This window comes from Heptranchias perlo, chromosome 5 (genome assembly GCF_035084215.1).
Source record: "Heptranchias perlo isolate sHepPer1 chromosome 5, sHepPer1.hap1, whole genome shotgun sequence".
NCBI classification, from domain to species: Eukaryota; Metazoa; Chordata; class Chondrichthyes; order Hexanchiformes; family Hexanchidae; genus Heptranchias; species Heptranchias perlo.
Window position 1 is genome coordinate 74,414,969 of NC_090329.1, and position 13,352 is coordinate 74,428,320.

At 45.5% G+C, this 13,352-nt stretch overlaps 1 protein-coding gene across 5 annotated transcripts in view; it reads right to left on the reverse strand.

The window, feature by feature from the left end:
- The window catches only part of LOC137321865 (synaptotagmin-like protein 2), a 208,894-nt gene that overhangs the window by 83,951 nt on the left and 111,591 nt on the right, over positions 1 to 13,352 (reverse strand). For 4 of the 5 annotated variants that reach the window (XM_067984666.1, XM_067984668.1, XM_067984669.1 and 1 more), the window contains exon 7: positions 2,036 to 3,403. In XM_067984666.1, the coding sequence (XP_067840767.1) occupies positions 2,036 to 3,403 (1,368 nt within the window). The remainder of the gene's footprint in view (positions 1 to 2,035; positions 3,404 to 13,352) is intronic. The other variant, XM_067984670.1, reaches the window with a different exon arrangement.

Sequence of the window (13,352 nt, forward strand, 5' to 3'; positions counted from 1 at the left end):
GGATGAGGGGGTGGACATATGAGGAGAGGTTGAGTAGATTGGGACTCTACTCATTGGAGTTCAGAAGAATGAGAGGCGATCTTATTGAAACATATAAGATTGTGAAGGGGCTTGATCGGGTGGATGCGGTAAGGATGTTCCCAAGGATGGGTGAAACTAGAACGAGGGGGCATAATCTTAGAATAAGGGGCTGCTCTTTCAAAACTGAGATGAGGAGAAACTTCTTCACTCAGAGGGTAGTAGGTCTGTAGAATTTGCTGCCCCAGGAAGCTGTGGAAGCGACATCATTAAATAAATTTAAAACAGAAATCGACAGTTTTCTAGAAGTAAAGGGAATTAGGGGTTACGGGGAGCGGGCAGGAAATTGGACATGAATTTAGATTTGAGATTAGGATCAGATCAGCCATGATCTTATTGAATGGCGGAGCAGGCTCGAGGGGCCGATTGGCCTACTCCTGCTCCTATTTCTTATGTTCTTATGTTCTTATATTTCCAAGTTGGGATGGTGTGTGACTTGGAGGGGAACGTGTAGGTGGTGTTGTTCCCATGTGCCTGCAGCTCTTGTCCTTCTAGGTGGTAGAGGTCGCGGGTTTGGGAGGTGCTGTCGAAGAAGCCTTGGCGAGTTGCTGCAGTGCATCCTGTGGATGGTACGCACTGCAGCCACGGTGTGCCAGTGATGAAGGGAGTGAATGTTTAGGGTGGTGGATGGGGTGCCAATCAAGCAGACTGCTTTGTCCTGGATGGTATCGAGCTTCTTGAGTGTTGTTGGAGCTGCACTCATCCAGGCAAGTGGAGAGTATTCCATCACACTCCTGACTTGGGCCTTGTAGATGGTGGAAAAGCTTTGGGGAGTCCGGGGGTGAGTCACTCACCGCAGAATACCCAGCCTCATGGGTATTGAAGGCCAATCAAAAAAATTATCTCTTCCATCAGCTTTGACACCGGAGATGGTGGGTGGAGGGGTATTTTCCAAACAGGTCCTTTAAGGACCGCTGGTTAGGTTGCAGAAGAACCTGAAAAACTGAGTGGAGCAGTCCTGCTGAATTTCGGATTGGGGTTGTGAAACAGGAGTTAGGCTCCTCAGTAGCATGTGCAAAGGGCCTCTTGCCTGCTTCAGATGTGTGTCAGGAACATCTATATATCGCCTGAGCCAATATGATGTTGGATGTACTTCAGGCACCATTCGAGCATGGGACGTAGCCCTACAAAAATGGTGCTTTTTGCCTCCATTCTACACCTGAAAACTGGAGCAAATCAAATTTTTATAATCAAATCATTTATGAAAGGTCCTAAGAGGAACTGTGCCACTGGACGTTAGGTTTCAAATGATCTTCAGTTCTAACAAATCTGCAAAATCTGTACGAGTGAACTTAGTTTTGTTCCATTGACTTAGATAGTCTTTAAAATCTTTGGTATCCATAGGTGCTGATGAAATATATATTTGGTTAAAGGTAAGTCGAAACTGGAGTTGAATACCCACTCTGAGAAGTAAATGTTCATCAGAGCAAGGTACACTAGAGGGATAATTAAATGGACACGTTTAAGGTTTATCTCCTTTATGGTTATTTGGTTAAGACTAATTTTGACTCGATTGATCCTCACATTCTAATATAGGAAACAGCATGAAACCTTGGAGTAACTCCAAGATAACAACTGTGTCCTTGTCCAAAAGGACCTTGGTGCAAATGATATAATATCATGTGGAATTGGAGTCTCCATGTTGCCAAGGAAGACAGGGTCATGAATACCAGTTTATTCCTAGTCATATAAAATGACAGAACCCACAGATTGATCTCATACTTGAATACATGGTCCTGTGTGCCAAACTACTTCCTCTCTGACCTGAAAAGCTTGTACTTTATCAAGATTCTGAATACTGACTCCTAGTGAGTTGAGATGTATTGAAGTGCCATTCAGTTTTGTCAAGGGAACACAAAATATAAATTGTCAAAGTGAATGAGCAAAAGGACATTTATAATTTCAACAGAAATAACTTAAATGCTCTTAAAATGAGACAGCCAAGTTACGGGCATACCTTGGTATTTTTTCTGTAGTGCCTCTGAGTTTTCTTTCCAGTTCAGTGATGGTAAATGGTCACATTCATTTGCTCCTTTGTTGGTCAAATACTGATTTACATCTTGTTCAGTTTCATATCTTTGAGCTGGAGCTGGAGACAATGAGGAGAATATGTTGACATTATTGTCTTCTTGCTGTGGCATGTCATGTTCTTCACTCACTAACAGTGAAGAGTTACTAGCTTCGTCTGTTTTCCGCCCTTCAACTATATTTGCCAGAGGCTTGTTTTTCATTTTAGTAGAGAACCTCACTTGCTTGCTACCTGTTTCCATCTTTGTGATACCATCAGAATCCTCAGTTTGTAGTGGCATAGCTCCTATGTCTTCTGTGGAACGAATTGAGGTCCATTTGGATAGGTTTTCAGACTCAGTGGAGCTAGAACTTGGACTTTGCTTTAAAATGCCTCTTCTTTTTGAATGGTCAGTCTCTCCTCTCCCTGATGTTGGATTTGGAATGTCATTGTAATTTTCTCCTGGCTTCGTGGTTTGGCTTGATGCGTTGTTCATTAAACCTATAGATCGATCTGGTTCATAACTTTGGTCCAGGATATTGTCTCTGTGTTGACCTTCCCCCTTTGATTCATTGGACTTTGTACTGGCTGCAACTGGTTTGAAATCTGAAGATCTTGAAGAAAACAGACTACCTATGTCAGGAGATTGGCTCACAACACTTTCTTTTACTGGATTTTGCACTGTAGATATGTTTGGTTTTATGGCACTATCAGTGTTGTTTTTTTGTGTTTTTTTGCCACCCTGCTGAATTTCTGATAGCAATGTTGATGAATTTCTTGAAAATTGGTTCTTCTGCCTCGAATCATTATTATGCGTAGGGTCGTTTTTCTTTGAATTAGATGATATTTCTCCACTTGACTCAGATGGTCCCTTGATACAGTCAATGTTCTCTTTGGGTTCTTGTACAATTTCTGCATCGAGGTAAGACACCCCTGAATCATGACTGTCAAATGCAGCTGTAGGACTGAGCTTAAAGTAACCGATTTGTTCAGATAGATCTGGACTTCTAGATACGTCAGTCTCCTCTGGAGAAAAAATGGGTTGAGCACTTCTATCTAAAAACCTGTCTGTCTGCATGTCCAGATCGGTGGAACTTTTTCTAGGATCCCCTCTTGGAGTCCAGAACTCTTCTTGTTTGGCTGAGTGTGTTGGTCGACTAATACGAATATCAGAATACGGGTTTGTTTCAGATATCGGTTCATCTACTGCTGTAATGGACGAGTCAATATTGGACAGAAGGACCTCATTGCCTAGGGATGTAGACTCATTCTCGTAATCCTGATTATGTCTTTTCATGTATGCTTTGATGTTGTCTTCTGTGAAAATTTAATCAAAGCTGTATGAGAAAAGGTCATGGTTCATAATTTTCGATAGTTAATATGCATCAGTTACAAATTAAAATATTAAGAAATTCCCTCTGAGTACATTTCAAGTGACAACTGAAAGAATCACAGACACAAAATCTGTAACGACTTAAATAAGTGTCAGTCCAATACATCATATTAACCGAACCAATAGGTTGAGACTGAGTCAGGAAAAACAGTGAATTGCTAAGGCATTTATAAGAAAATAGTTCAAGAATCAGATTATGATGGAAGCTCTGTCCCATTGCATAACATAAAATTATGGTTTTACATGTATTTTCCTTTTTTATCACTAATTATACTTGGGAAATGTGAATGATTTTAAACTAACTAGGTGTCAGATTTGGATCAGTAGTAGCACTCTCGCCTCTGAGTCAGAAGGTGGGTTCGAGCCCCACTCCAGACACTTGAGTACATAATCTAGGCTGGCACTTCAGAACTGAGGGAGTGCTACACTGTCCCAGGTTTCCACTTTCAGATGAGGCATTAATCTGAGGCCCCATTTGCCCTCAGGTGGATGTAAAAAATCCCAAGGCATTTTTTGAAGAAGAGCAGGGGAGTTCACCCAGTGTCCTGGTCAATATTTATCCCTCAGCCAATGCCTAAAACAGGTTATCTGTTCATTTATTTCCTTGCTGTTTGTGGGGCCTGGCTGTGCACATATTGGCTGCCGCATTTCCTACATTACAACACTGACTACATATAAAAGTACTTCATTGGCTGTAAAGTGCTTTGGGATGTCCTGAGGTCGTGAAAGGCGCTATATAAATGCAAGTCTTTGGGCCCGATTTTACCAGGGGTGCGGGTTGGCAGCGGGTGGTCGGGCGGGCTCGAGGAAAACGCGCCGGCCAAATTGAGTGCGTTGCGCACGCGATCGCGGGATGATTGATGTGATTAGCCGGCAGTTACGGGTTCCGCGCTTCTCAGCTGCGTGCCGGCGGCCTGCGCATGCGCATTGACGTCTGAGCGATGGTTGCGCTCTATTTAAAGGGGCAGTCCACCAAAGCCCCTCCAGCCACAAACTACACTCCATCAAGGATGGAGGAGCACAGGGGTAAGGCTGCTCCCCGTTTCACGGACCACGCCCTCCAGGTGCTGCTGGACGGGGTCCGCATGAGGAGGGAGACGCTGTTCCCCACGGATGGAAGGAGGTGCCCTGCCAGCGCCACCAAGAGGGCATGGGAGGAGGTGGCCGCGGAGGTCACAAGCAGGGGAAACACCACCCGCACTTGGATTCAGTGCCGCAAGAGATTCAATGACCTCACCAGGTCCGGAAAAGTGAGTACACTAACGCATTCTGCATCACTCCGTCTTCCACATCACCTCAAACACCTCACAACCCCATCTCCACTGACAGTACTGCGCTCCCGCACCAATCCTCACAGCCACCCAACTATCATCCTCACAGTGCCTGCACGTACCCACCGTCCCTGTCCCCACTCGACCACTACCACACACCCCAATGCCCATACAATGGGATGGCCATGTGGCACACGCATCCTCCCATCCATCTGGCACACGTTCAACCCAATCACACCAATGCTTGAAGCGTCTCACATTGTAATCATCACTCAATAACGTTTTTGTGTTTTGCCCTCACAGGAGAAGAGGGCCAGGAACGCACGCGATAGGGCATGCACCGGAGGGGGCCCGCCACACGAGATGGCCCTGACAGACGCCGAGGTCGAGGCACTGGAGATCAGCCGCACGCTGCATTGCCTGTCGATGGCGGATGGCGAGTCTGGTTCTGGCGAAACGGCCGGTAAGGGAAAGCTGGCACTCATCACTCATGATCGTGAATGATCGTAGCATCACATGGCATATGCCGCACCGCCACATTTGGTCACATGCCTGATATTTCCCTCTGTTCTCTTCCAGGACCGTCTGCGATCGACGTCTCGGTTGAGGGCGATTCCTCAGAGGACATGCCCGTCTCTGAGGGTGCATCGTCACACATGAGCCTTGCATCCACCAGCGCAGATACACACACCTCGGTGGGTCCCCCCCCTCAGCTAGTTGGGATTGCACATGGTGAGTCACCGCGCACACATGAGCATGAGCAGACCCTGGTGGCAGGGTCAGCCGCGGAGGGTCCGCGTCGGTGGGAGCACTCTTCTCCAGGCTTTGCTCAGCCGGACCCAGATGCTGAACCCAGGGGGCCACCTGTCAAAAGGAGAGTCGTCGAGGGGCACCAGAACATTGCTGAGGTACTGGGAGAGGTGCCACGCGCACTCTCCACAATCGCACGGAGGATGGAGGAGTCCAACTCCTGCATGAGGGGAATGGTGGCACAGGTGCAGGAGGGTATCGCCGAGATAGTGTCGCAGGGACGTGAAGGCATCTCTGAGATAGTGTCGCGGGTAGGTGTGGGAACGTCTGCGGTGGAGGACAGGCTAGCCTCCCTCGAGCGTCACGCACAGCTCACCAATGAGTCCATCCAGGCCCTCACAACGGCTGTTCGGATTCAGGGTGAACAACATTCTGCCGCCATCAACAGGTTGACAGATACATTGGAGGTGGCCTTGCAAGGTCTCACCCACGTCATCCAAACTGCCGTCCAGCAGGGTGGAAGGGGTGATGTGGGCCTTGGCCATGAGAGGGAAGATGGTGAACGGGGAAATGGAAGTGTGGACGCTACTCATGGCGCCCCCAAGTCTCACCCGTTGCCCCCCTCTCAACCAGTGCCCGCAATAGTCCATCCTCTCCAGGTGGCCGAGTCTGCCCCTGCACAGGTGCAGGAGGAGCAGTCTGTGGAGGTGCCCTCACGGGCACCGAAACCCAGGGGGCGTCGGCCCAAAGCATCTACCCGGTCAGGGCACGAACAGGAGCAACCTGCCACCACCTCTGCTGGAGCCACAGGGGTAGCACCACGTAGGGGGTCCCGAAAACGAACGCCTAAAGTTCCGTGAGCACACAGGGATTGCAACAGGGTGTTTGTCGTTTTTTTTTAATTTTCTACTCTTTGAATGTCACCACAAAATAAACTCACTTTTTCTCACCAATGCTGCCACCTCTTGTCCATAATTCTGCGGCTTGTGCAATATGTCCCTTCCCTGCGCCTCATCATGACGACGACCACCCCGTCCCACCCATTGAGCATAATCCAGTGGGTGCAGGTGTACAGGCACCACTCTTCTGTGGAGGGAGCCTGTATGGACCCTCGTCTGTGCACGTTATGACATGTGAACGCCTCACACAGTGTGATGTTAGGAGAACCATTGGCATATGAGTGCCTCCCTGGCCTGACGAGCACGCAGGTGAGCCGGTGTTCGGCGCATGGGTCGTTCCTCCTCCTCTCCCTCTTCCTCCTCCTCCTCTTCCTCCTCCACCTCCTCCTCATTGTCGTCCTCAATGTGGGTGGCGGGTGTGCATGGGGCCTCCTCCAGCGGCACCCCACTCTGTTGTGCCATGTTATGCAGGGCACAGCAGACAACTATAATTCGTCCCACTCTGAATGGCGTGTATTGGAGCGCTCCCCCGGAACGATCAAGGCACCTGAAGCGCATCTTGAGCAGCCCTATAGCCTGCTCAATTGTAGACCTGGTAGCAATGTGGCTGTCATTATACCGACGCTGTGGCTCGGTAATGGGGTTCCTCAGAGGTGTCATAAGCCACGTGTGCAGGGGATATCCCTTGTCGCCGAGGAGCCAGCCGTTGCCGGCGTTGGGTGCGTGGAAGAGGGGCGGGACGGTGGACTCCCTGAGGACGAAGGCATCGTGGCAGCTGCCAGGGTATCTGGCGCACACTTGTAGGAATCTCTGGCGGTGGTCACAAATGAGCTGGGCGTTCATGGAGTGATACCCTTTCCTGTTGATAAACAGCCCTGGCTCATGTGGAGGTGCCCGTATTGCTATGTGGGTGCAATCGATTACACCCTGCACCCGTGGGAAGCCAGCCACAGCATGGAATCCAACCGCCCTCTCCGTCTGGCTGCGCTCATCCATGGCGAAGTTGATGTAGGTCGAGGCCCTGCGGAACAACCCATCGGTGACCTGCCTTATGCACTTGTGTGCAGACGACTGACAGACCCCGGTGATGTCCCCCGTGGCACCCTGGAAGGATCCGGAGGCGAAGAAGTTGAGGGCAGTGGTGACTTTGACGGCGACGGGTAAGAAGATGCTGCTTGGTCCATCCGGGAGCAGCTCGTCATTGAGGAGGCTGCAGATGTCGGCGACTACCTGGCGAGTGACTCTGAGCCTCCGTATGCACTGCTGCTCAGAGAGGTCCATGAAGCTGAGCCTCGGTCTGTAGACCCTGTGCGGAGGGTAGTGCCTCCTGCGACGCATCTCTCTCTGCGGATGCCCTCCATCCTGCTGTGCAGGTGGATGTGCCGCAGCACCGTGTTGTGGGGATGCATGTCTCTGAGGCGGACGGCGTGGACTGCGAGGCTGCTGAGGCTGGTCATCCTGTTCGTCCTCCGAGGATGTCAACGCAGCACCCATCTGGCAGGTTTAGGTTTGCGGGGTTGTGCACGCTAGAAAAGTGTGTCCTCGCACAGGGGTTGGACTTCCACGCCGGTGAATCTTCTTGCTTGGAGGAGGGTGGTGGAGGGCAGGCGTTGCCCAATGTTACGGAGTGTCCTCCTGCGTTGGTGAAGGCTCTCCCCCCCCCACCTGTGGAATGCACCTTGGCAGCTGCCACAGGCTGCTGGCTGCAACACGTCCGTTGAGAGTGTGAGTGTTTCCCCCAGTATGGGAAACAGTCTCATTTCACTGTAAAATCCGACACCTGTTAAATAAACAGCTCAATCAGGTCATTTAATGACCTGAAATACCAAGATAAATACACTCAAGTGGAACCCCGCTGGCTTTAATTGCCTGCGGGATTCCCACCAGCGGGGCCAACGCACGCACCCCCGCACGTCATCGCGCAACCAGGAAGTGGGCGGGATCGAGGCGCGATCCGGTCCCGCTCCTCGAAACCGGGATTTTAGAGGCCCCCCCGCCGAGAACGCACCCGGAACCGGGTGCTAAAATCGGGCCCTTTCTTTCTTTCTTTTCTCTACATACCCACCTGGTTTCTGCCAGGCAGGTAGGCTAAAATTGCCCTCTTGTTTTTCAACTGTACAGGAACACCTTTGCTGATCCTTTCATTGCACATTTATGTAATTGGAATTTCTTACACAATCCCTCACCCTCAAGAGGCACTTCAACAAAAGCCTTTTGAAAATCCAAGTAAATTATGCATACTGTGTTTCCTTGATCTACCATTTTAGGTACTTCTTCAAAAACAGGATCAGGTTTGTCAAATCTGACCTCTGCATTCTGAAGCTGTGTTAGTTATCTCCTATCAGCCCTGTACATTGTAAATGATCATTTATAGGATTGCTAACAATGTTTTTCCATTAACTTCCCCACCACAGAAGCTAAACTCACTGGTCTATAGCTTCCAGGATGTGTTTTTAATATTTTTTAAAATAATGACACCATATCATTTGGTACTACCCCTCTGACCTACTGAAAATATTCACTAGGGCATCTCTTATGCCCCCTATTGTTAATTCCGGTGCCCTAAGATAAATTGAATCTGGCCCTGGTGCTTTTTCCACCTTGAGCCCTTTTAATTCAGTTTGCACCATCTCCCTTAAGATGTGCAAGTTTTCTGAGTTTTAGTCTCTTATCTGCTATGCAAGGGACAGATCCAACCTGCTCACAGTTGAAAACATTTCTGACATAGTAAGATCTTCATGTGTCTGCATTTCCAGTAACAAATGCAAGCTTCCACAATCTACGTCTCTTGTCTCTTTTTCTCAAGCAACATTATTGGTTCCTTTGCTTGTCATTTCTGGTTTTACTGACCACAGTATATCACTGTATAACCTCCTGAATATCTCTGTTCATGCCTGGTCAGTAGACTAGATCTCCAACATTTCTTTTGTATAATGCCATGCTAAGATGTCTTGAAGGTTTTGCCTTTGAGCCCAATATCATTTTCTACAACCAGTTCATCTCATAAACACCAGTGCTCCTTAATACCAATGGGTGCATCCAGCTTGGTTGTTGGCCATCCTGACTTTATGACCACAACCAACTCTTGCAGCATGATTCATTTGGTGTCTTGTCTTGTATTTCAATTATTTTATTGTCTTATATGGGTAAGTTTTCCATTATGTACTTGTCATGCTTTCATTGATGGGCTCTCGAGAGCGAATCTGTGACTGGGATTTCTTTCCCTCACTTGAACTGGACATCCAAGTCATACTTTGGCAGTATTAAAATTGTGCTTTGCAATTGTGACAGTGTTGCAGACAATTATTTTTCATAAAGCTCTCAAATGGTTTACGGCCAATTTCCACTTTGTCCCTATGTCTATATTATTACTTGAATTTTATGCACTCACTTACAATAGCTCATATCTCTGTCTCGTTCCATGTAATTTATTTGTGATTCAGTCAGTGCACAGGACGTGTAAGCCACAGGTTTGACATTTTGGAGGACCACAACACTAACCTGGTCCGTAATGTGTCAACTTGTAATGAGATCTCTTTCCTTGTGACAAAATGTCCTGGTCCTGGAGATTTTGTGATCAGTTGCTTTGTTTCTTGGGAATCTTTATCTAGGTTGATGTCCCATTTGAAGAGGAGTACATTTTTTTTTCATTTTCCCACATCTATGCTAGTCTTGGAGCAAATTTCATACAACAGATTTTGATCATCCCTCCTAATATCTTCTTTGGCCATCCGTCCATTTTTTCCTCACGCCTCTGTGAAGCACTATGGGACATTTTTCTACATTAAAGGCACTATATAAATGCAAATTTTTCTTGTTGTATTAGAAGTAGTACTGTCCCTGTGTCATGACATTGGCTTATGCACCAGTATCACGTTTAAAGGTGGTTTTAGTCTTGCTGATCATTATATCTTCAACCCAATCATCATTATCTGCCATTTCTCCTACTTCCAACATAGAACTAGCATACAGATCATTTGGAGATGCCTCCTATTGATCATAACCATTTTCTCTATCGTTTATCATTTACTATCAGTGTACATATCCTTTGATTGAATAACATACAACTGCAAAATGACAACTTATCCACACATGTGGAATATGGTATTTGGCATTCATGGCTGGCCAATTCTCCCCGCTGTGTGGTCAATGCTGCCACATCTATTATATTTTCTGAACTTATCATTTGTTAGAGATAATCGTAGAAAAGGAATTGGTTCTGAAAAAATAAGCATAACTCAAGGTGGCTAAGTCACTGGGCCCTGATGCCATGCACCCTAAGTTGTTGGAAGAACTCGAAGAGAAGAGAGCAGAGGTCCTGGCCACAATTTTTCAGTCCTCCTCAAATATTCAAATTGAGACATGAGACTAGAGACTAGCCATTCATTTGTTCAAGAAGGTAACAAAGGATAAACTGAGTAACTATAGACCAGTATATCTAACATCAGCTTTGGGTCAACTCTTAGAATTCATAATTTGAGATATTATACTAGACCATTTGGAAATACATGGGGTTAATGAAGGACAGCCAGTATGGATTTGTTAAAGGCAAGGCATGTTTGACAAACTTTTTGAAGAAGGAATTTTTCAGATAAATAAAGTGAATGCAAGAGATGTAGTGTCTATGGATTTTCAGAAGGTATTTGATAAGGTGTCTTATAAGAGGCGTGATAGAAAAATTCAGTAAGATGATAAAATAGGAAATAAAGCAGCATGGGTAGAAAGTTGGTTGATGGACAGGAAACAAGGAATCAAGGTAAATGGGAGAAGGGTTGGAAGTGATGTACCCCAGGGGTCAGTGCTAGACCCATTTTTGTTATTGACAAATTGGACTTGGGCATAGAGAGCACAATCTCAAACGTTGTTGGCAAACAGTGAATAGGACTATAAAAGATAGGAGAGCGGGGGATGCGATCTCATGCAAATAACTGCTGCTGAATATAGGATATTGGTAGAACTGAAATTAATTGAAAATTAAGTTGACACAGAACACTTTTATCCAGCAAAAAAAGAATGAACACAAATACCTCAAACACGAATGTTTGACAAGAGAATTTGGTAGGCTGAAGTTTTATGACAAGATCACAAATTCTCCATGATCAAAGAGAATGAGAACTATTTTATTTATGCGGTGTTGAATCAATTGATGGGCCAGAAGACCACGCCTACATAAAGAATCTGACAAGAATTTGCATTCTGCCTTTTGGAAAACATGTGAATAATCCTTGTCGGACTACATATTTAATCAATTTACCTTTTGTGGAATTAATTTTGTTCTCATCAAGATATGGTAAACCGTGCTGAAGAATAGAACATTTTCTATTTATGGCATCTAACATCAATGCCAAAGTCTCCCAAGTTGGGTACAATGCAAGGTAAAGTACCTCATTGCACGTTAATCTTAACCTCAGAAAAACACCCTGCAGTAACAGTGTGACATTTCCATTTCCGCACCACAGATTCTTGTGGCGTCTGGAATGGAACTTGAAATTTAGTGCTAATTAATGATGAATTACGTAGTTCTGTGCTTGGGACCTCAGAACATGACAAGCATGCCTTCACATTCCAGAATTAAATCCATTATCCATCATCCCCAGCAACTTGCAACAGCCAGAATACATAATGATAGAAATCACAACACAAATACAGAGTGGAAGAGGACACTAACAATGAAAATCACATTCAAGTAAATGCTAAATAAAATGGAAACCTTGAACCATAGTATTGATTTCCCAAACCTCCTTTCAAAAATAAAGGAAGACTGTCCAAATGAAGACTTAGGAACACCAGAGACTGAAACTTCACAAATATAGACAGAAATGATCATATAAACTGAAAGAATGAAACAGAAGACCCTGGACATTAACTTTAACAGGAACTATACAAATGCCAGCCTACAGGGCCCTCATGTGAACAGCTCAATATAATATTTTCCATTTTTTCCTTCAAAAGAAAGCTATAAACTGTGTATCCTGACAGGCTCTGAATAGACAGTCAGCCCAAGAAAAACAATGCATAAAGCTTCACAAATGATAAGGAATTTAAAAACAAATGAAAATGCTTACAAGGAAAACGGAAACCACTAAAACAAATTGGAAAAGGCACAAACTCCAATGTTTCAGATGAACTGTCACAAAATATTATTGACCAACTTCATCAGCATAAACTACCTGGCACTTACTCTCACCAACCTATCATTAGCAATCTCTGGCTTATATCTAGAGTACATTTTCGAATGAAAGGTATCACTAGACAATACCAGTTGAAATGAGACTTACAAGGTTAATTTTCCAAGTTCATGTTGAATAGCCTCTCTCGCAGCTGCATGTATCAAAATACCATGGGCATGCTCCCCTCGATTTTCTGTCCATTAGAATTGATGGATGGAAAGTTGTGGGTAGCACAGTAATTATTTCCTGATATGTACAGCCAGTGGGCAAGGTTCCCCGACAGCAGCAAGAACTGGAAAATCAGTTGTTGAAGATATGTGATATTTATAATATTCCGCTAAATGAGAGACAAACCTATAACAATCCTGGGGATGTTGGAAAAATCAAACCAACAGCATACAGCAGAATGAACTACGAATGCTCAGTGCACATTAGGACACCCGAGGTAATGAAATTGCTTGTTGCTGTTGGGCACCGCATTTATTCATTTGAATCTATAACTAGTGCAAACCAGCTCCTAGTCACAGAGTAACCCTAATAGTGTTGTGAAGCAGGAATAAAGAATCTACAGAATCTATTTTAAATAAGAATTATAGCAGTTCCACTACATAACTTTAAAAATAAGATTTATCATATAAGAAATACATTAAAAATCACCAATAAAAATCACAAACTTGCCTATAAACCTCTAGCCTCTTTTCCTCAACCATGCTTTCACCCCAAAACAACTCTTTCTTTTCACCCTTTGGATCAGTATCAGCTCTTTATCCACTGCCCCATAAT